General features: G+C 42.0%; 1 protein-coding gene across 3 annotated transcripts in view; it reads right to left on the reverse strand.

Moving 5' to 3' along the window:
* The window catches only part of PCCB (propionyl-CoA carboxylase subunit beta), an 80236-nt gene that overhangs the window by 11347 nt on the left and 45670 nt on the right, over positions 1-23219 (reverse strand). For all 3 annotated transcript variants that reach the window (XM_032143862.2, XM_032143866.2, XM_032143863.2), the window contains 3 exons: positions 21518-21638; positions 18825-18906; positions 3065-3188 (listed from right to left, as the gene is read on the reverse strand). In XM_032143862.2, coding sequence (XP_031999753.1) covers positions 3065-3188; positions 18825-18906; positions 21518-21638 — 327 coding nt within the window. The remainder of the gene's footprint in view (positions 1-3064; positions 3189-18824; positions 18907-21517; positions 21639-23219) is intronic.

Raw genomic sequence — 23219 nt, forward strand, 5'->3', positions numbered from 1 at the left:
TGAGAGAATGGCTTGAAACTGGGGCGGGGGGCAGAGACTGCAATAAGCTGAGATCGTACCATTGCGCTCCAGCCCGGGCTGGAGTCAGAGAGAGAGCGCGCGAGACTCCATCTCAAAAAAAAAAAAAAAAAAAGTTTGTGTTATCAAAAGACATGATCAAAAGAGTGCAAGGACAACCTACAGAATGGAAGAAAATACTTGTAAGTCATATGTAAGAGTTTAATTTACAGAATATACAAGGAACTCCAACTCAACAACAAAAAACACACAAAATTAAAAAATGGAAAAAGGACTTGAATAGACATTTTTTCAAAGAAGATATACAAATGGCCAATAAGCACATGAAAGGATGCTCACCAAGACTAATGTTGATGAGAAATGCAAATCAAAAACACAATTCCATTCACTTCACATCCACTAGGATTACTATTTTTAAAAATTAATAATAAGTGTTGGCAAGGATGTGGAAAAACTGGAACCCTTGCACATTGCTGGTGGGAATGTAAAATAGTACAGACGCTGTAGAAAACAGTATGGTGTTTCCCCAAAAAGTTAAACCTAGAATTACCACATAACCCAGTTATTTTGCTTCTGGGTATATACCCAGAAAAAGTGAAAACTGAGGTTCAAACAGATACTTATATATCAATGTTTATTCCAGCATTATTCACAGTAACCCAAAGGTGGAAATAACCCAGGTGTCCACTGACAAATGGACCATCAATCAAAATGTGGTATATACATGCAACATAATATTATTCAGCCATAAAAATAAATGAAGTTCTAACATATGCTACAATATGGATGAATCTTGCTAAATGAAATAAGCCTGATTATGCTACGTGAAATAAGTCTGATATAATAGGACAAACACTGTATGATTCCATTTATATGAAATATCTAAAATAGGCAAATTCATAGAGAGAGAAAGTAGATTTAGAATAGCAAAGGCTGGAGGCTGAGATAAATAGTGAGTTATTGTTTAACAGGTTCAGTCTCTGAGGTGATGAAAATGTTTGGAAACAGTGGTGACGGTTGCATACACTGTGAATGTAATCACTGTGGTTGCACTACTTTAAATGGGCCAAACAGACAAATTTTGTTATATATATTTTAACATGACAAAATTTTTTTTGGGGGGTGGTGGGGACAGTGTCACTCTGTCATGCAGTGGCGTGATCTCGGCTCACTGTAACTTCCGCCTCCCGGACAGTGACGCAATCCCCGGCTCACTGCAACAACCTCCGCCTCCCCGGCTCAAGCAATTCTCCTGCCTCAGTCCCCCACGTAGCTGGGACTACAGGCACGTGCCACCACGCCCGGCTCATTTTTTGTATTTTTAGTAGAGACAGGGTTTCACCATGTTGGCTAGGATGGTCTCTAACTCCAGACCTTGTGATCCACCCGCCTTGGCCTCCCAAAGTGCTGGGATTACAGGCGTGAGTCACCGCGCCCAGCCAAAACAGTGTTCTAAAGACAATAAAAAATTTCCATGGCAGAAACAAGATGAGGTTAGGTCATGAAGAAAGGCAGATTCTTCCTAAACAAGGATACAAAACAAATCTAAGAGGAAAAATATTGAGGAGAGAAGTGGTATTCACAGTCCCCACCCCAGCACTCCCAGTCCCTCCCAGAGCACAGCCACGGAAGAGTCTCCCTCACTTGGCTGCGAATCAGGTCTGGCCATATCACTGGCAAGCTGTGGGGCACAGACATGGTAAGATGCCATTAACTTGTCACGTACCATCTATGTACCTGGCACTGTTGAAGGCACTGGAAATACTACTGTGAATAAGACATCACCACCCCTGCCCTCATGGAGCTCACTGATTAGTGCGTGAGTCATATATTTAACTGGGGGTGGGGGGGGGGAACAGAAAACTGACCCCTAAAAAATTAAAAACCGGCCGGGCGCGGTGGCTCACGCTTGTAATCCCAGCACTTTGGGAGGCCGAGGTGGGCGGATCACGAGGTCAGGAGATCGAGACCATGGTGAAACCCCGTCTCTACTACAAATACAAAAAAATTAGCCGGGCGTGGTGGCAGGCGCCTGCAGTCCCAGCTACTCGGAGAGGCTGAGGCAGGAGAATGGCGTGAACCTGGGAGGCGGAGCTTGCAGTGAGCCGAGATTGCGCCACTGCACTCCAGCCTGGGCCGACAGAGCGAGCCTCCGTCGGCAAAGGAAAAAAAAAAAAAAAAAAAAAATTAAAAACCTTATACACTAAGAATGTAAGTTTCCTATAAACCTTTGAAAAGGAGTATGACGGCCGGGCGCGGTGGCTCACGCCTGTAATCCCAGCACTTTGAGAGGCCGAGGCGGGCAGATCACGAGGTCAGGAGATCGAGACCATCCTGGCTAACACAGTGAAACCCCGTCTCTACTAAAAATACAAAAAATTAGCCGGGCGAGGTGGCGGGCGCCTGTACTCCCAGCTACTCGGGAGGCTGAGGCATGAGAATGGCGTGAACCTCAGGGGGCGGAGCCTGCAGTGAGCCGAGATCGCGCCACTGCACTCCAGCCTGGGCAACAGCGAGACTCTGTCTCAAAAAAAAAAAAGAAAAGAAAAGGAGTATGAAAGGAGCATTTTGAGATATTAAAAGTAGCTTTTATAGGCCAGGTGTGGTGGCTCATGCCTGTAATCCTAGCACTTTCGGAGGCTAAGGTGGGCGGATCACTTGAGCTCAGGAGTTGGAAACCAACACAGGCAACATGGCAAAACCCCATCTCCACCAAAAATACAAAAAAAGAAAATTATCCAGGTATGGTGGTATGTGCCTGTAGTCCCAGCTACTCGGGAGGCCAAGGTGGAAGGACTGCTTGACCCTGGGAGGCAGAGGTTCCAGTGACCTGAGATCACACCACTGCACTCCAGCCTGGACAACAGTAAGACCCTGTCTAAAAAAAAAAAAAAAAAAGCAGCTTTTATAACAACCATTTAGATTTTTCCCTCTGGTCATGGAAGGCCATGTCTGAAGAACAGGCAAAAGACAGAAAGGATACCATGGACCCAGGCTTCCCTGGCCTCCAACCCCACAACCAAGGCTTATAAGAGCTCCATCCTACCTGAGGCCACCTTAGGTTGGTTGCCAACAATTCCAACAGTCCTCCCATTCATTCTTGCAAAACCAACAATGATGTTCTTGGCATAATTGGGCATGATCTCAAAAAATTCACGTTCATCAACAACCTGCAGGAATAAATTTACTTCTGAGCTCAAAATGATAAAGACAAGTATAAGATGTAATGACACTACAGAATGACATTTCTATTACAGAATTACAGAGGTAGAGGTAGACAGCTCCAGCTCTATCACAGGTTCTCCAAGGAAGCAGGACAACAGGCAGAGGCAGCACCTCCTCCCTGCTGGGGAGAAATGGTGTGGAAAACCTCAATTGCCGCTAAGATGGAAACACCAATGAAGTTTGTTTTAAAAGTCCTATTTGAATGTGGAATTTTTGTGACAACTTTACCTTTTCACTTTGAAATTATTTCCAACCTAAATAAAAATGTCAGGCTGGGCCCACTGGCTCACTTCTGTAATCTTAGCACTTTGGGAGGTCGAGGCGGGTGGATCACCTGAGGCCAGGAGTTCAAGACCAGCCTGGCCAATGTAGCGAAACCCCTCTCTACTAAAAATACAAAAAATTAGCCTGGTGTCGTGGCAGGTACCTGTAATCCCAGCTACTCAGGAGGCTGAGGCAGGAGAATCGCTTAAACTGGAAGGCAGAGGTTGCAGTGAGCCAAGATTATGCCACTGAACTCTAGCCTGGGCAATGGAGGGAGACTCTATCTCAAAAAATAAATAAATAAAAATAAAAAATTCAAGAACAGTACATATACCCTTCACCCCGATTCTTCATTTATTATTTTACTACAAACTATTTTGCTTTTTTTTTTCTTTGAGACAGGGTCTCCCTCTGTCACCCAGGCTGGAATGCAGTGGTGCAATCATGGCTCACTGCAGCCTCGATCTCCTGGGCTCAAGTGATCTTCCCACCTCGGCCTCCCAAGCAACTAGGACCACAGCTGTGCACCACCATGCTCAGTTAATTTTTTAATTTTTAGTAGAGATGAGCTCTCACTATGTTGCCCAGACTGGTCTCCAATTCCTGGCCTTAAGCAATCCTCCCACCTTGGCCTCCAAAGTGCTGTGATTACAGGCGTGAGCCACTGTGCCCAACCATCACTCTCTCTTTTATATATATATAAACACACAAGAACATTCACTACAGTGATATTATCAAAATCAGGAAATAAACATTACCACAATACTGTTTTTTTTTTTTTTTTGAGACAGGTCTTGCTCTGTGACCCAGGCTGGAGTGCAGAAGCACCATCACAGCTCACTGCAGCCTTGACCTCCGGGCTCAAGCAATCCTCTCACCTCAGCCTCCCAAGTAGCTAGGATTACAGGTATATGCCACCAAAAAAAAAATTTTTTTGTATTTTTGTAGAGACAGGGTCTTGCTATGTTGCCCAAGCTGGTCTCAAACTCTTGGGCTCAAGCAATCCACCTGCCTCAGCCTCCCAAAGTGCTGAGATTACTGGCATGAGCCACTGTGCCCAATTCACAATTTTCTTTTGTTTGAGACAGAGTCTCGCTTAGCTGCCCAGGATGGAGTGCAGTGGCACAATCTCGGCTCACTGCAATCTCCACCCCCTGGGTTCAAGCAATTCTCCTGACTCAGCCTCCCGAGTAGCTGGGACTACAGGCATGCACCACCATGCCCAGCTAATTTTTTTGTATTTTTAGAGATGGTTTCACCATGTTGGTCAGAATAGTCTCGATCTCTTGACGTCGTGATCCGCCCACCTCGGCCTCCCAAAGTGCTGGGATTACAGGTGTGAGCCACCGCGCCAGGCCACTATTTCTTATTCTATGACATTATTCAAGTTTGCCAATTGTTCCAATAGTATCCTTTATAGCAGCATAAGCAACAAAATTCTGGTCCAGAACCTGAGCCAGGATCACCTGGTGCTTTTAGTGGTCATGTCTCTTTAGGCTCCTTTAACTTTCCCCCTCCATCTTTGTCTTTCATAATCATGACATCTTTGAAGACAACAGACCGGTTAATTTGTAAAGCATGCCTTCTATTTGGGTTCCTTTGGTATTTCTTCATGTTTAATTTTGAGCTAAGCCTTTCCACGGGAGTACCACAGAAGGAACATTCTCATCAAGTGGCACAAGGTGTTGATTTGTCCATTAATGATGGTGATATCTGCAGGTTTCCTTGTAAAGTTACTATTTCTCCAATTTAATAAGAATTTTGTGAGGAAATACTTTGAGACTACATAAAATCCTGTTCTTCAAACTTTAATCATTAACCTACTTCTTCATCCACTAGGTTTAGCATCCTAGCAGCCATCAAGCAGCCATGATTCTTGCCTGACTCATTACTGTCATGATAGCTGCCAAATGGTGAGTTTTTTTGGTTTTGTTTCTTTTTTGTTTTTGTTTGTGTTTTTCTTGAGACAGGGTCTTACTCTGCCATCTAGGTGGGAGTGCAGTGGAGCAACCTCAGCTCGCTGCAACCTCCACCTCCCAGGCTCGAGCGATCTTCCCACCTTAGCCTCCCAAGCAGCTGGGACCACAGGTTTATGCCACCAAACCCGGTTAATTTTTGTATTTTTAGTAGAGACAGGGTTTCACCATGTTGGCCGGGCTGGTCTCAAACTCTGGAGCTGCAGCAATCCGCCCTCCTTACAAGTATGAACCACCACACCCAGCCCAAATGGTGAGTTTTCCAATTCCACTTTTCTTCTCCATTTATTAGCTGACATCTACCACAAGAAAAATCTTTGCCTTTCCCATTTACTTATAGGTATCAGTATGAACTTATGGATTGTTTTATTCTATGGATTATAATCTTTCACTATCATTTTATGTTCAAATTGTCCTATATTTACCAAAGTTCCTTCATGCTGGTTCCTGTGTCCTTCTAAAGTGTCCCCATCATTTTTTGAGCACTACCTTACATTTTGGAATTATCTTACTTTCTGGTTCATCTTGGTTTCTTTCCTGCCCCAGCCCTACAATCAGCCATTTCTCCAAAAGGCCTGGGCTCTTTTTAGGGATGTGTGTGTGTGTGACTCCTTCTAAAACATCCAAAGTCCAGCTATATGAAAAACTATGAGTTCATGCTGGTAATTCCAATCCTACTCCAATGCAACTATAGGGTTCATTCTAGATTTTTTTCTCTTGCCATATTCACAACTCCCTTCTCCAATAGCAGAATCTGGCTGCCACTACCCTCAAAATGTACTTATTTATTCGATCCTCAAATACAGAGAAAATGGTTTCAGTACTGCTAACTTAAACAGCTACAAAGAACAGACCTATTAGCTAGAATTTTTTTACAGCTATTTCAGTCTTTAGATGAAAGGTATATAGTCAAAATATATGTTCAAAAGTCACTCATTTAAAACAGGTTCATGTTTGTATTTCATTTTAAAGGTTTTCCCCAGTCTTGATTTTATTTTTAATATGTAAAATACTAATACAGTTTAATAGTGTTCCTTCCCCATCCCTTCCACCCTAGTCCCACCTACCCTGTTATTAACCTCATTATTTTCTGATGTATTACGTGTGTGTTTGCATTTGTATCTTTTAATTTACCCTTGTATCCTACGTGGAAAGTAACAGTACAGACACTCTTGTACTTTGAATTTTTTCACTTAATATGTCCTGGGAATCACTTCCTATCAGTTCATAGAGATGGTCATTCTTTTTCACTTCTGCATAGTACTGTACTGTGTGATGTACCAAAGTTTATTCAACGAATCTACACGTGGCTTACATTATTTTAAAATTTACATTTAGGTTAGAGTATCTCGCAATTACAAATGACAACGTAATGGTAGTAACCTCGTACATCTATAATTTTGTATGGTGGAAGATGTGTCTTCAGGGTAAATTGCTAGGAATGGGATTGCTGAGTTAAAGGGCAAATGCTAATTTGGTCCTGGATAATACCAGAGCCCCTACCAGCAATGCACAAGAGTGCCTGCTTCTCCACTGACTTTCCAGTGGAAACTTTTTGCAGGATTTTTATTTTTAGCCAATCTGACATGTGAGAAAATACTCGGTGTAATTCGAATTTGTATTTCTAGCATTATGTATGAAGTTGAAAATCTTTTGACATGTTTAAGGACCATTTTATATCTTTTTTGTGAGCTATGTATCCGTGGTTTTTTGCCCATTTTTCTATCAATTTTGGTTGTTAATCCCTCAGCGTAAGAGCTCTTTATTAAGAATATTCATACTCTGGGATACATGCTGCAAAGAGTTTCTTCTAGCATATTGGTTGTCTTTTGATTTTGTTTACAGTTTTTTGCTATGAAGAGTGGGATTTTAAAATTTTCACAGTCAGCTTTGTCTATCTTTCACTGAAACTAGTTTTGGAGTTACAGTTCAAAAGCATTTCTAAACCTTCCCTTAAGGTTTCAGAGGAATTCATCTGTGTTTTCTTTTAGTGCTTGTATGGATTCACAGATTATATTTAGTTCTCTGACCCATTTGCAGTTTATTTTTGTACATGGTGTAAAGTATGAATCTAATTTTATATTTTCCTAAATGGCTAGTCAGTTGCCTCAGCATCATTTATTAAAAGCTAATTTTTGCCCCTGAGATTTGATAAAATATCATTATCATATACAGTTGGGCACTGCACAATGAGGTTCTGGTCAATGACAGACTGCCTATAGGAAGGTGGTCCTATTGTAATACCCTATTTTTACTGTACCCTTTTTATGTTTAGATACATTCTTACCATTGTGTTACAACTGTATACAGTGTTTGGTACAGTAACGCGCTATACAGGTTTGCAGCCTAAGAGCAATAGACTATACCACAGATCCTAGGTGTGTAATAGGCTATACCATCTAGGTTTGTGGAAGTACACTCTATGATGGTTGCAAAATGAAATTGCCTAATGATGCATTTCTCAGAACATATCCCCGTTGTTACGCAACGCGTGACTGTACTACAATTCTGTATGTACTTGAGTCTATTTCTGGCTTTTATTCTATTCCACTGGTCTATTTATGTGCCTGTACCACAGTTTTAACTATAGGATGCTGTAACATAAAACATGGCTAGTCCCCACTTACAGCTTTTCTTTTGCAGTATATTCTTAGGTATTCTTGCACTTTTATTTTTCCATGTGCACTTTTGTATAAACTTATCTAGTTCTAGTTTTTAAAAACTGTTTATTGGGATTGCCTTAAATTTATAGAACAACTTAAGAATCACCAATTTGTTCATAACATTAACCCCAGGAACAAGGAATGTCTTTCCATTTGTTCAAGTCTACTTTTATGTTTTGTTCTGTACAGACAAGGTCTCACTATGTTGCCCAGGATGGTCTCAAATTCCTGGGCTCAAGGGATCTTCCCTCCTCAGCTTCCTAAAGTGCTGGGATTACAGGTGTGAGCCACCATGCCTGGCCTACTTTTGATTTTCAAAAGCGTTTTTAAGATCACCCTGGGCTGGGCTTGGGGGCTCACACCTAAAATCTCAGCACTTTGGAAGGCCAAGGCAGAAGGATTGCTTGAGCCCAAGAGTTTCAGACCAGCCTGGGCAACACAGCAGGACTTCTTCCTACCAAAAAAAAAAAAAAAAATACTAAATCAGGTGGGTGTGGTGATGCATGCCTGTAGTCCTGGCAATGTGGGAGGATTGCTTGACCAGGAAGTTGAAGCTGCAGTGAGTTGTGACTGGGTCACTGCACTCCATCCTGGGTGACAGAGTGAAACCCTGTCTAAAAAAATAAATTTGCCCTACAACAGCTTCTGTACATTTCCTGTTAAAATTTTTACTAAATATTTTATCTTCTTGTTGCTATGTAAAAGAGGCTTTTACTCTACCATAATTGGTTACTGCTTGTGTATATGAAGATTTCTATATGTTAATTTTGTATCCTGTTCCTCAAGTATTGTTTTAGTATAATAATGCATTCTCTAGTTTTCTTGAATACTATAATACTATATCACCTACATTACAGCTCGACATCTCTCCCAAGGCTTTTGTCTCTAATTGGTCCTCTTCTTGGCTAACTGTATTGGTTAATATTTCCAGAACAATGTTAAATAATAATGGAAATAATGGGCATCCTATACTTGTTCCTAATCCTAGTAGAAGCTAGTCTTTATTAGGTGAGATGCAGGCTTTTGAAAAGGTCTATACCAAATTTTATCACATTAAGAAAGTATTAATTAATCCCTATTTTATGAAGTCTATCAGGAATAGGTATTAATCTTTCTTAAAGGTTTTCTTCAGCGTCTATATAAGTAATTGTGATTTTTCTCCCCTATATGTGTTAATACAGTATATTATTGAGTTTCCTAGAACCAATCTTGCATTCCTAGAATAAATCCCAGTAGGCCACAGATATAATTTTAAAGAGATAAGCAATATGAAACTGAAATCTTAAGTACTACCTTTATCATGTTCAGGTATTGATATTATACTGCTTTAAAAAATTTTTGGAAGGTTCTTGTGTGTTTTGTTTACTTTCTATGCTCTGGAAGAATTTATGTGGCACTAGGACTATTTGGCCTTTAAAGGTCTCAGAAATTCCACATGGAACTATTTGGGCCTGGTGTTTGTTTGTTTGAGACAGAGTCTTGCTCTGTCACCCAGGGTAGAGTGCCGTGGCACCAACATGGTTAACTGCTCCCTCAACTTCCTGGGCTCAAGCAAACTCCCACCTCGGCCTCCCCAGTAGCTGGGACTACAGCTGCATACCACCATGCCTGGCTTTTTTTTTTTTTTTTTTTTTTCAGATGGAGTTTCGCTCTTGTTGCCCAGGATGGAGTGCAAGGGCACGATCCTGGCTCACCGCAACCTCCACCTCCCAGGTTCAAGCAATTCTCCTGCCTCAGCCTCCAGAGTGGCTGGGTTTACAGGCATGTGCCACCACACCTGGCTAATTTTGTATTTTTAGTAAAGACGAGGTTTCTCCATGTTAGTCAGGCTGGTCTCGAACTCCCGACCTCAGGTGATCCGCCCGCCTCGGCCTCCCAAAGTGCTGGGATTACAGGTGTGAGCCACCTTGCCTGGCCCTAATTTATTTTTTGTAGAGACAGAGTTTCATCATGCTGCCCAGGCTGGTCTCAAACTCCTGGGCTCAAACAATCCTCCCATTTTAGCATCCCAAAATGTTGGGATTATAAGCATGAGCCACTGAATCCAGCTCCTGGTGCTTTTTGGTGAAGTAATTCCTTCCATGGAATTTGGTGGTTCATTTAAGCTTCCTACCTCTGATGGGATCAATTTCTGTTAAACTGTGTTTTCCAAACAAATTTTCCATTGTATCTTGTCTCTTATAATTTTTTTTTTTTTTGAGACAGGGTCTCACTATGTTGCCCAGGCTGGAGTATGATGGTGCAATCACAGCTCACTACAGCCTTGAACTCCTGTGTTCTAGCAATTCTCCTACACTGAAGCCTCTCAAGTAGCTGGGACTATAGGTGCATGCCACCACACCCAGTTAACTTTAAAAATTTTTGTAGAGACAGGGACTCACTATGTTGCCCAGGTTGGTCTTCGACTCCTGGCTTCAAGCAATCCTCCCACCTCAGCCTCCCGAAGTGCTGGGATTATAGGCATGAGCCACCACATCTGGCCTCTTAACGATTCTTAAGTTTCTTCTTTTTCAATGGTTATTCCCTTTTTCACTTCATACTTCTGCTTTTACTGTCTCTTTTTTGAAGTTAGCCAGTATTTACTAATTGCAGCTATTCTTCTATTTCCATCATAAATTTCTGCATTTATCCTTATTAAATTATTTCTTGGATTTATTCTGAAATATTTTACAGGGCTTTTTTCCTTGGCTTTTCCAGTTGGGAATCTGTTTATTTTTCTTTTTCTTTTTTTATTTTTTTTGAGATGGAGTCTTGCTCTGGCGCCCAGGCTGAAGTGCAGTGGCACGATCTCGGCTCACTGCAACCTCTGCCTCCCAGGTTCAAGCGATTCTCCTGTCTCAGCCTCCTGAGTACCTGGGATTACAGGCACACGCCACCATGACTAGCTAATTTTTTGTATTTTAGTAGAGACGGGGTTTCACCGTGTTGCCCAGGCTGGTCTCGAACTCCTGAGCTCAAGCAATCCACCTGCCTCGGCCTCCCAAACTGCTGGGATTACATGTGTGAGTCACCGCGCCTGGCCTGTTTATTTTCCTTCTCTCATTTTTACTGTTTCAGGAAATAAACTTTCATCTGTTCATTGTTTTAAACATATTCTATAGGTTTTGACACATAGCGTCTTGTCTTTTTTTCTTTTAGAATTCTGTCATTTGTTTTCTATTTTCCCCTTTCATCTAAGAATTGTTTACTAGAAGATTTATTTCCTGGCTGGAGGCTGCCTTTGTTTTAGTTGCTACAAAAAGTTTCTAATTTTAAGCAATGTCGTTTCACAGTATTTTTTGCTCTATGGGATTTAATGATGTTTTCTTTCTGATCTAATACATATGATCAACTTTTGTGAATATTCCATGTGCACTTCAGAATAAGATTTATTGTTCATTACCAGGGTGTAACGTCCAAAATAGATGTGTAAGATCTATTTATTACGTTATTTAGGTCTCCTAAATTATTACTTTTGTCCGTTTGACCTGCTTTGTACTAACAATGCTGTGTATACATCTCCTTAGTGTTTCTACCTAAGTCTGTTGAATCTCCTATAGTTTCAGCTTTATAAAGATGGTGGTTATTTGTGGCACAGATATTTGATATGCTTTACATTATCATTGTGAACTATGGCTTTTAGCAGTTGAAAATGTCCTTCCTGGGAGGCTGATGCAGGAGAATCACTTGAACCTGGGAGGTGGAGGTTGCAGTGAGCCGAGACTGTGCTACAGCACTCTAGCCTGGGTTACACAGCGAGATTCCATATCAAAAAAAAAAAAAAAAGTCCTTCCTTATCATGTTAATACCTGAACTTTGTTCAATATTAGTGTCACAAATACTGCTATGTTATTGTTTCCATTCTCCCAGTATATTTCTGCCCATACCTTATTTTTAGCCTTTCTGAATCACATTTATATACTGAATATAGTTAGTCCATAACAAATTAGACATTTTTAACAAGTGAATTAAACCCATCCATATTTATTGGTATGACACTTTTTTACTATCATATTATTATTATTATTATTACTATTTGAGACAGAGTTTCACTCTTGTTGCCCAGGCTGGAGTGCAATGGTGCAGTCTCGGCTCACCACAACCTCTGCCTCCTGGGTGCAAGCGATTCTTCTGCCTCAGCCTCCCAGGTAGCTGGGATTACAGGCATGTGCCACCACACCTGGCTAATTTTGTATTTTCAGGAGAGATGGGGTTTCTCCATGCTGGTCAGGCTGGTCTCAAACTCCCAACCTCAGGTGATCTGCCCGCCTCAGCCTCCGAAAGTACCGGGATTACAGGCATAAGCCACCGTGCCTGGCCTGTCATATTATTTTTTATAATTACTATGTATTCTATATTTATTGTCTTTTATCTTTTTTTATTTTTTCCCCTTTATCATTACCCACAATGATATATACTGTTTATGTGAGAAGTTTAATATTAAAGAATGTTTGTATTTTTTAGTCTAGTGGTTACCTTTGTAATTATGCCTTTTGATGCCTTTAGTTCATTTCCTTCATCTTTTATTAACTAGTTTGTTTTCAATGATACCTGTTAGCTAACAATAATCAGTGAGCTGATTCTGCAATATTCTTCCCCTCTCTTTTCTCCTCCCATTTTTCAGTTGCATTTTTTTCTGAAACTAAACATATAACACTTATATATTGTTCTCTACCCTCATCCCCAGTTCTGTTTTAGTCTTAGAATTATAATTAAGTATATTAGATAATCACTACCAATCCTTCTGTTGAAATTTCTCCAGCTACCTCTTGATTGGATGAAGCTCATTCTCTAGTAGATTCCTCAAGAAAGCCTCATTAACACAAACTTCCCTCGGTTCTTGGTTTAAAACTGGTTTTCTGCAGTCTTAATACATGAAGGTGAGCTTTGCTAAACATAAAATCCTTAGTCACAGATTCTTTCCTTCAGCCTCCTGAAAGTGCTTTTCTGTTGTTTCCTTGCTTTTCTATGTTGCTTTGGAGAAGTTGGATGCCATTTTATTCTCTTGCCCTTGTAAGTCATTTGATTTCTGCCCATAGGTCCTGAGGATTTCTCCTTATTTTAAAAATCCAACAGTTAATATTTTCTCTAGTTTGACCATTCTGGGTCAATTTTCCCATGTGCTCAGTGTGCTCTTTCATTATATAAATCTGAATCTTATTTTATTTCTGGAATATTTTCTTGGATTACAGTTTTAAATATTAAGTCTGTTCTACTGGTTTTTCTTCAGACACTCCAATTGTATGTATGTTCATTCTTCTTTGCCTTTCATTGTAGTCACTTTTTTCTCATACAATTAACTAAGAATTTAAAAAATTAATCCCAGATGTGACAATATAACCAATAATTGTATTAAAGGTATTTGTACTATTTTAAAATTTTGTAATTGCATCTGTGTACAATGTACATGTTTTCATATATGTATACACTGTGGGATGACTAAATCAAGCTAGTTAACATATCCACCACCTCACATACTTTTTTGTGGTGAGAATGTAAAATCTACTTTTATTTTTTTATATTATTTCATTTTTTAGGCTATTTATCTACTTTTCTTCAATGTTCCTTATTAAATTCTCATTCAAGGTGCTCCTTTGAGCACCTTGCAATTTTGATATCATTTCCTATGCAATTTTGTCTCCCCTGCCCATTTTCTTAATTCAATCAGCTTTAACTTCACTTCTTACTATTATCTCTCCATTTTGTCATTAGTTTCTGAATTTTCTATTTTTACAACCTCAAATGCTCATCAGGGGCTACTGCACTCAGACTGAAGCATAGTCAGCTGCTTCATGATTGACTTTTACAGTGAACGGAGTTCCATCAAGTGACATATTTCATTCTCACTTTTTGTTTTCTTATTGTAGCTTTATATAAATGAAAACTATTTGTATCTGCATTCTCCAGAGTTGGCAGATGAACAAATGAACAAAAATCCTAGTTCAAGAGCACCCTCTTCTGTCAATATAGCAAAGTGCAGTTTAGTTCATGGGTGACTAATTTTAGGGAGGATGATGGGGAAAGGTGTAGTGTCCTTCAGTGTACTGGATTTTGTATGTCTTGCAGGTACATAAATTTACCCCCCTTCCTTCATTTTCCCTTCACAATTTCCAAAGGTACCTCTCTCTTTCCTTTGCACTCTTCTTCCCCAGAAGTAATGCCTTCCCCTGACTACCGTATTGATTTGTGTGTGCACTCTTAAGTAGCTTCTCTCGAAAGTCACTGCTTTGACTCTTTTCTAGCATATTCACTTTTTTTCTTTCTTTTTTTTTTTTTTTTTTTTTTAGAGACAGTTTCACTCTTGTCACCCAGGCTGGAATGCAATGGTGCGATCTCAGCTCATTGCAACCTGTACCTCCCCAGTTTAAGTGATTCTCCTGCCTCAGTCTCTCCAGTAGCTGGGATTACAGGGACACGCCACCACACTCGGCTAATTTTTGTATTTTCAGTAGAGACGGGTTTTCACCATGTTGGCCAAGCTGGTCTCGAACTCCTGACCTCAAGTGATCGACCTGCCTCAGCCTCCCAAAGTGCTGGGCTTACAGGCGTGAGCCACCACACCCGGCCAGAAGAAGTTTTTTAAAAAAGCAAAATAAAAAAGTGTAATAATACAACACTTTTTGAGTTAAAAGTAAATATATGGGCCAGGTGCAGTGGGTTACACCTCTAATGCCAGTAGTTTGGGAGGCGGAGGCGAACAGACCACTTGAAGCCAGGAGTTCAAGACCAGCCTGGCCAACGTGGCGAAACCCCATAAAATACAAAAATTAGCCAGGCATGGTGGCACACACCTGTAATCCCAGCTACTTGAGAGGCTGAGGCAGAAGCATCTCCTGAACCTGGAAGGCAGAAGTTGCAATGAGCCAAGATCTCGCCACTGCATGCCAGCCTGGGCAACAGAGTTAGACTCTGTCTCAAAGAAAAAGAAAAAAAAGTGAATTTGGAGAGAGGGATGTTCCAGAGGTAATTAAAGTTAAACGGGGCCATAAGACGGAGACCCTAATCTGATAGGACTGGAATTCTTTTTAAGAATTGGAAAAGCTGGGCTGGTGCGGTGGCTCATGCCTGTAATCCCAGCACTTTGGGAGGTCAAGGCAGGCGGATCATGAGGTCAGGAGATCAAGACCATCCTGGCCAACATGGTGAAATCCTGTCTCTACTAAAAATACAAACATTAGCCAAGCATGGTGGCGGGTGCCTGAAATCCCAGCTATTCAGGAGGCTGAGGCAGGAGAATCATTTGAACCCGGGAGGCAGAGGTTGCAGTAAGCTGAGATCGTGCCACTGCACTCCAGCCTGGCGACGGAGTGAGACTCCATCTCAAAAAAAGAATTGGAAAGCCGGCTGGGCACAGTGGCTCACACCTGTAATCCCAACACTTTGGGAGGCCGAGGTGGGCAGATTACAAGGTCAGGAGATCGAGACCATCCTGGCTAACACAGTGAAACCCCGTCTCTACTAAAAATACAAAAACAAAATTAGCCAGGCGTGGTAGTGGGTGCCTGTAGTCCCTGCTACTCGGGTGGCTGAGGCAGGAGAATGGCGGGTACCCGGGAGGCGGAGCTTGCAGTGAGCCGAGATCACGCCACTGCACTCCAGCCTCGGTGGGTGACAGAGCCAGACTCCATCTCAAAAAAAATAAATAATTGGAAAAGCCAGCCTGGGCAACATAGTAAGATGCCATCTCTAGAAAAAATTTAAAAATTAGCCAGATGTGGTGGCATGCAGCTATAGTCCCAGCTACTCAGGAGGCTGAAGTGGGAAGATCACTTGAGCACAGGAGGTCAAGGCTGCAGTGAGTCAAAGTCACACCGCTGCACTCCAGCCCGGGTGACAAAGCAAGACCCTGTCTCTGAGGAAAAAAAAAAAAAAAAAGAGGAAGAGATATCAGAAATCTCTTTCTGCACGCACTGAGAGCAAAGACCTCGTGAGGACACAGCAAGAGTGTAGTCCAGAAGCCAAAGAGACAGAGACCTCAGAATGAAGCCAGCCCTGCCAACACCATGATCTTGTACTTCTAGCCTCCAGAACTGACAGAAAATAAATTTCTGTTGTTTAAGCTATGCGGTTTATGGTATTTTCTTATGACAGCACTAGAACACTAATACATAAAGCAAATACAGGTCAGGCACGGTGGCTCACACCTATAATCCCAGCACTTTGTGGGGCCAAGGCAGGTGGATCACCTGAGGTCAGAAGTTCAAGACCAGCCTGGCCAACATGGCGAAACTGTGTCTCCACTAAAAGTACAAAAATTAGCTGGACATGGTAGGGCTCGCCTGTAATCCCAGCTACTTGGGAGACTGATGCAGGAGAATTGGTTGAACCCAGGAGGCAGGGGTTGCAGTGAGTAGAGATTGCGCCACCGCATTCTAGCTTGGGTGACGAGCAAAACTCTGTCTCAAAAAAAAAAAAAAAATTAATTAATAAATAAATAAGTAAAGCAAATACAACATCGATACCAAAACCTGATTTTAAAATACCTTAAAAAATACGCACTAGTATCACATAATATCAATGCAAAAACTCAAAACATTCGCAAACAGAATATACAACTTCAAGAATGAAGGAATAGTTTAGTATTCAGAAATCTACTAGGATAGATTTATAAATAGATCTAAGGAAGAAAATCACATGATCATCTCCAAAAACACTGAAAGTGCATTCAACAATATTCAACACTCATTCCTAACTTTAAGAACAAAATAAACAACAACAAAAATATTTAAAACAGAAACCAGTAGTAGCTTCAACATGAAAAAAGATATAAATTAGGAAACACTGACAGCAGTCTTGCTAAACTTACAAACAATACAAAGATGCCCAGAATCACAACTAAGATTCATCATTACATTTGACATATAGGGAGTTGTAGCCAATGCAAGACAAGGAAAGAAATGACATGTAAAATAACTAGAAAGATAAAACTTTATTCATTTACTTATTTTTGGAGATGAAGTCTTGCTCCATCACCCAGGATGGAGTGCAGTGGCATGATCGTAACTCAGAACAGCCTCAAACACCTGGGCTCAAGCAATCCTCCCATCTCAGCCTCCCAAGTAAATGGGACTACAGGCAACGGCCACCTCACCCAGCAAATTTTTTTACTTTTTATAGAGATGGTGACTCGTTACGTTGTCCAGGCTGGTTTTGAGCTCCTGGCATGAAAGGATCCTCCTGCCTTAGCCTCCCAAAGCATTGGGATTATAGGCATGAGCCCCTGCACCCGACAGAACTCTTATCTATACAGAGACAATATACAACCACATTTTTAAAACCCTAAATGACAGAAAAAAATTACAAACAAGAATATTTAATAGGTAGCAGGATATAAAACTTTATAATGAGAATCAAGAGTTATCACATATACCTTAAGAAAAAGTTAGAAGATGGCAGAGTAGGAAGCACCAGGAATCTGTCTCCCCACCCAGGCAACAATTGCCTGGCAGAATCTGTTTGATGGAACTATTTTGACTCTGGCGTCTGTTGAAGGACTGCAACTTCCAGGGGAAGGATTGGACTGAAAATTGGAGTTAATTTCAGCTCTTAGCATAGTAGCAGCTACCCATCCCCCACCCCAGCTCCATGACAGATATTTCTGCAAGTGTTCCCGGAGCAGTTTGCACACAGCTTGCAGGAGCCAGGGTGGGCATAAAAGGACCCCGTCCTCCAAATATTGAGAATCTGTGCTTGCTGACTGCTGCTTCTCATCACAGAGGTGCAAAGAGGTGGGTGGTCACTGTTGCTACAACTCCCCACACTGCTGCGAGGCTCTCCTGCTTTGGGCTGAACTGACTTCCAAGAAATTTAAAGGGCTGACATCTTTTTACCATCTTCATTTTTTTTCTCTTTTTCTACTTTTGGGGGCCAGACATTAACAACTAGGACACTCAAAAACAACTGCATATACAGGGAAAATTAGAAAGTGATTGCACATGTCCCTGCAAAGGCTCAGAAAAGACCTAAGGAAGACCTTAAGGTTACATCTCAGGCTAATCCTTGGTGCAGGAAGAGACTACAAGAATAAAAAAGACAAAAACAATAACAGAAAACAGCAAACCCTAGGGAAGAGGGAGAATCTGACTTCTAGAGTTACCAGAGAGCCATCATGTTGTGTTACACAAGGACTACCGACAGCACAGTGTACCCATAAGGAAGGCAATGGCCATCTACAGATGCCTTCAGTTTGCCCAACACTGTCCCCATTACTTAATGACCCAGGAATCTGCTGTACCAAAAAAAGGTACAGATGGCTCCTGTTTCCCACGGACCTCTACACACACAGTCCAACCTTCTAGGATGCCCTGTGTACTCTCTTCTCTATAAAGACAAAACCCCCTCTGAGCAGAGGGCCCCAGTGATACGTAACAATGATCACTCTGGCCTCACTCTAGACTCTGTGGACATGGCCCCTAATTTATGCTCCTCAGAGGGCCTTCTAAAGACTCCTGAGCTCTGCTGGCCCTTACTACTCCTATCTCCAGCCCTCAAGTTCATCTGTGCCACTAGGGTATCTATAGCCACTAGGTCTTTCTAGAACACACTACTCAGTGGTCACTGGTCCTGTGCCCACCCTATTCCTGACCTGTGTTGTCTGACATGAAGGCCAAGTGGTCCAGTGCTTCCTCACTAGGCCGAAGCACAATGCCCATGAATGTGGCTGACTAGGACAGGCAAGACAAACAGATGTGGCACTTACAGAGTGTATGATGTCCACCATGTTGTAGGCTTTGGTTGATTCCAAAGGGACAATTGTGTCGAGCTCAGGAACCAGACGGTCACTTCAGGCAGAAAAAAGGCAGGTATAGTCAACATAGGAAGAGTCAGTTACCTTTTGTGGGAAGGGAGTGGGAAAGGAAATGGGGTGACACGTCATAGGGACTGGGCCAGTTGTGTCCCTGCTGAGCTTACAAAGCAGTCACCAAAGAGTGATTCCTTTGTAACCACCATATTAACTGAACCTGGAACAAGTATCAATCCAAAAGACCTTCTGGTTCTCTTTTAGAGGAAAAAATGAGTTTATTCCTCTAAACATTATTCTTTCATTTATCTTCTCTGAATACCTCCTACATTCTAGGCACCATGTAGGGCACTGAAGGACATTATAGTGAACAAGACACAGCCCTGGGAGATCCCAGCCCAACTTCCTGGAACATTAAAAGAACAAGGACTTGGAAATGCAAAGTCAGAGCTCTGCAGAAACCACTATAGGTTCACATTCCCTGTTAGGTTAATCTGCTAAAGCTCCTTTAAAAAGCAAAACTGCAGGCCCTCTGGGCAAAATCATCACAGACTGACCTGTCACATGCAGGCTCATGGACTCTCTCCTTCCTCCTGCATCCAAGTGTCTCAGCAGAAAAGCTAAGCCAGAGCCCACTCCTACTCTAGAGGAAGACCCAGCAACTTGCCCTTCTCCAACCTCTTCTCTCCAATAGGCCTTCATTCCCTCCTGCCCAGTGTGGGCAGCCAGGGGCTACAGTGACCCTGAGACATACTCCTGGGCTGAGGTTTGGCCTTGGGTCAGGACATGTGTCCGTCAAGCCCAACTTTGCAAAAAGCTCTATGCTAGAAAACTAAGGGTAGCCCCACCTGCTAATAAAGTCCTCCATTACTTTTCACTTGCCATACATATATGTGTGTGTATATACGTATGCGTACATACACACATACATATATACATATATGCACATATACTCATACACATATGTGTATGTATGTATATGAACACGTGTAGATATACATATATACATATGTGTAGCTATGCATGTATATGTGTATATATGCGTATATACATATATTTGCTGATATACATATACGCACGTGTAGATATGCATGTGTGTATATATGTGTATATGCATATATGTGTGGGCATGCATATATGCATGTGTGGGTGTGTATATATGCATATGTGTGGATATGAATATATACAAATGCATGCATGTATACACGCATGTGTGTATATATGTATGTATATGTGCACATATGCATGCATGTATACATGCATATATGTATATATGTATGCATATACATATACATATGCATACATATACATACATACGCATGCATATACATACGCATGCATATACATATGCATGCGTATGTATATGCATGTGTATGTGTGTATGCACAAATGTGTATATACGTATACATGTATGTATATGTATACATGTGTGCATATATGTATGCACACATCAACATATGTATATACACACGTACATGTATACATATATATGTATACACACATGTATATATATATGTACACATATATATGGATATATATCTCCCTTGGAATCATATGCAGAAGAGGTATGGCTGGGCCAAAGCGGGCTATTCAGACATTTCTGGGTTCCTGGGCCATAACACCTTCAAGTGATGTCCTAAACCCTTCAGGAACTCCAAACAGTTCAGAAAGGCTATACCCACAGCTCTGGACCTTGTGACCACTCTCCCCTCCATGACTACACACAGTGGGCCACTGGGTATGTCCCTTGTGGAGTGGGCAGAGGCAGACAAGAGTGAGGCCCTGGCAACACAACTCTTCAGAGCATCCCTGGCCCAGACCAAGCCCCACAGGAAGGAGTCCAGGTTTAAGCTACAGGATAGCATCTGAAAATGACCTCTTCCCAAAGAATACAATTTCAAATCCCTTCTGCAGAAGAAAGTCCAGGCCAAGCGAGTGCTTATAATTTGGAGAGGAAATAAAATGGAATGGCTAGAAGTGTGGAGCAGTTCCTGGGCAGGGCCTCCACCTTGCTCTATGGTGCCTCCACAACAGGTAGTAGACTCCAACAGCAAGAGGAAAGGTCTTCACCAGATGGCCAGCAACACACCCTTCCCCAGGACTGTCTCAGCCTCTGGCTATAAGCAGTATGCATAAACATGTTTCCTAAAGGGCATGCTGTTTGCATCATTTTACATTTATTTATATCAAAAGGACAACTAGGTAGAGCCCAGGAACCAGTCACTTTAGACAGAAAAAAGCCAGGTATAGTCAGCAGAGGAAGAATCATGGCTCTTCCTTTTGTGGATGAGGGGAAGGAAAGGAAATGGGAGACTTCTTCATGGGGACTAGGCCAGACCAAAAAAAACTTCAATCTCCAATTCTAGATAACTTAAGAGTTTCTTAGAAATCAAAAAATTTTTCTTTAAAAATGTTTTGGGCCACTCTTCACCCCCAAGATATACATCAGATATTACAGAGAGGAAAAAGGTAAATAAAATCATCTTTCTTTGCTCCTATAGCCAAACATGACATCAACCCCACACCTGGGAGCCACTCCACCACACTCTGCTGCAACTTGCCCAACAAGGCAGACCCTGGGGGTCCTGTCAGGGCAGAGAAAGGCAAGCTACACTGCAAAATGAGAGAAGGTGCACCGGCCTACAACCCACCTGGGATCGTGGCACTCACGAACGGGAGCCGGGTCCTGACTGCTCAGGGGCAGGTAGTTGAAGAAATCCCGGAGATTACACAAGGCATCAACATCATTTTCAAAAGCTCTGTGGGCCACACCTAAGAGAACAGGGAGCATATATGATGAGTCAGGGTACCAACCAGCCCAAAGCTGCTGCTTCATGCCTGACTGTGCCCTTCTAGGGCATGTCAGTAGCAGACTGTACTGATAGCTCTGTTCTCCGCACCCTCCACTGAGGATGTAATGCCACATAATACATACCTTCCAGGTGATCCTTTAACTCATGCAGCACGTGTTCCCTCTGTTCTGCACCCACACCTCTACAGGGGTCACACCTTTCTTTATTCAGGTCCTTGCTCTAATGTCACCTCCATACCCACTCCCAGACCCTTCACTATCCATCCCTATACCATGTGAGAGTTCTCCTCCTGTACTTTTCCCTGCATCGTCTATTTCCCTGTTTACTGCCGGACATCTCTCCTGGAATATCAGCTCCAACAGGGTAAGATCAGGCCTGGCCAACATTAAGAATAATGCACCTGGCAAACAGGTGCTCACCAACAGAGGAAGGTAAGGAGGGGAGCCACCTGCCCCTAGTGAGGAATCAAGCCACAATTCTTGAAGAGCACTCTGAAATCACAGAGCAGCCAAAACAAGGCCATAGGTATGATGGAGAAAGCGGAGCCAAGAACTCTCTCCCCAGGTTCATCCCATGAGACTCCTTTCTTCCATCATTGCCCCTACAGTCTCTTGTCCACAAAGCTGCCAGACAGAGCTTTTTTTTTTTACATTTTTTTTTTTTGAGATGGAGTCTCGCTCTGTCGCCCAGGCTGGAGTGCAGTGGCGCAATCTCGGCTCACTGCAAGCTCCACCTCCCGGGTTCACGCCATTCTCCTGCCTCAGCCTCTCCAAGTAGCTGGGACTACAGGCGCCCGCCACCATGCCTGGCTAATTTTTTTGTATTTTTAATAGAGACAGGGTTTCACCGTGGTCTCGATCTCCTGACCTCGTGATCCGCCAGACAGAGCTTTTTAAGTCAGATCGTGTCATGTCTCTACTCCAATGATCCTCCTTGTTCACTGAGCGGGCCAGTCACTCTCCTACCTGAAAGCCTTTGCATAAGCTATTCCCCTCTGCCTGCAATGCTCCCAACTTACATATCAATGCAGTTAACTCCTTAAAATCTGCTCAGCTCCTAACCTCAGTGAGGCCTACCATTACCAGCCTATTTGAAACTACAACAATCCCAGTCCCCTTTACCCTGTTATACTTTTTCCATAGCACGTACTGCCTTCTAACATACTGCACAGTGTACTTATTTATAATGTTTATTGTCTATCTCCTCTACTAGAATATAAGCCCCATATGGGCAGGGGTCTTTCTTTTGTTCTGTCCACAGATGTATTCCTAGCACCTAAAACAATGCTTCACACATAGGTACTCAATGAATATTTGTTTTGTTTTCTTTGTTTCTTTTTTTACATTTTTATTATTCTATTTTAAATTTTTAATTCCTTTGCTATATGCCTTTTTCCACATATTCTAAATGAGTATTTGTTGAATAAAAAGCATTTTCAGCATGACAGAATTCTTTCATTCAAGAAATATTTATAAATGGGTACAGCTACTTTGGAAGAGTCTGTCAGTTCCTTAAAAGCTAAACATCGAGTTATCATTTA

This window comes from Hylobates moloch, unplaced genomic scaffold (genome assembly GCF_009828535.3).
Source record: "Hylobates moloch isolate HMO894 unplaced genomic scaffold, HMol_V3 SCAFFOLD_22, whole genome shotgun sequence".
Lineage (NCBI taxonomy): Eukaryota > Metazoa > Chordata > Mammalia > Primates > Hylobatidae > Hylobates > Hylobates moloch.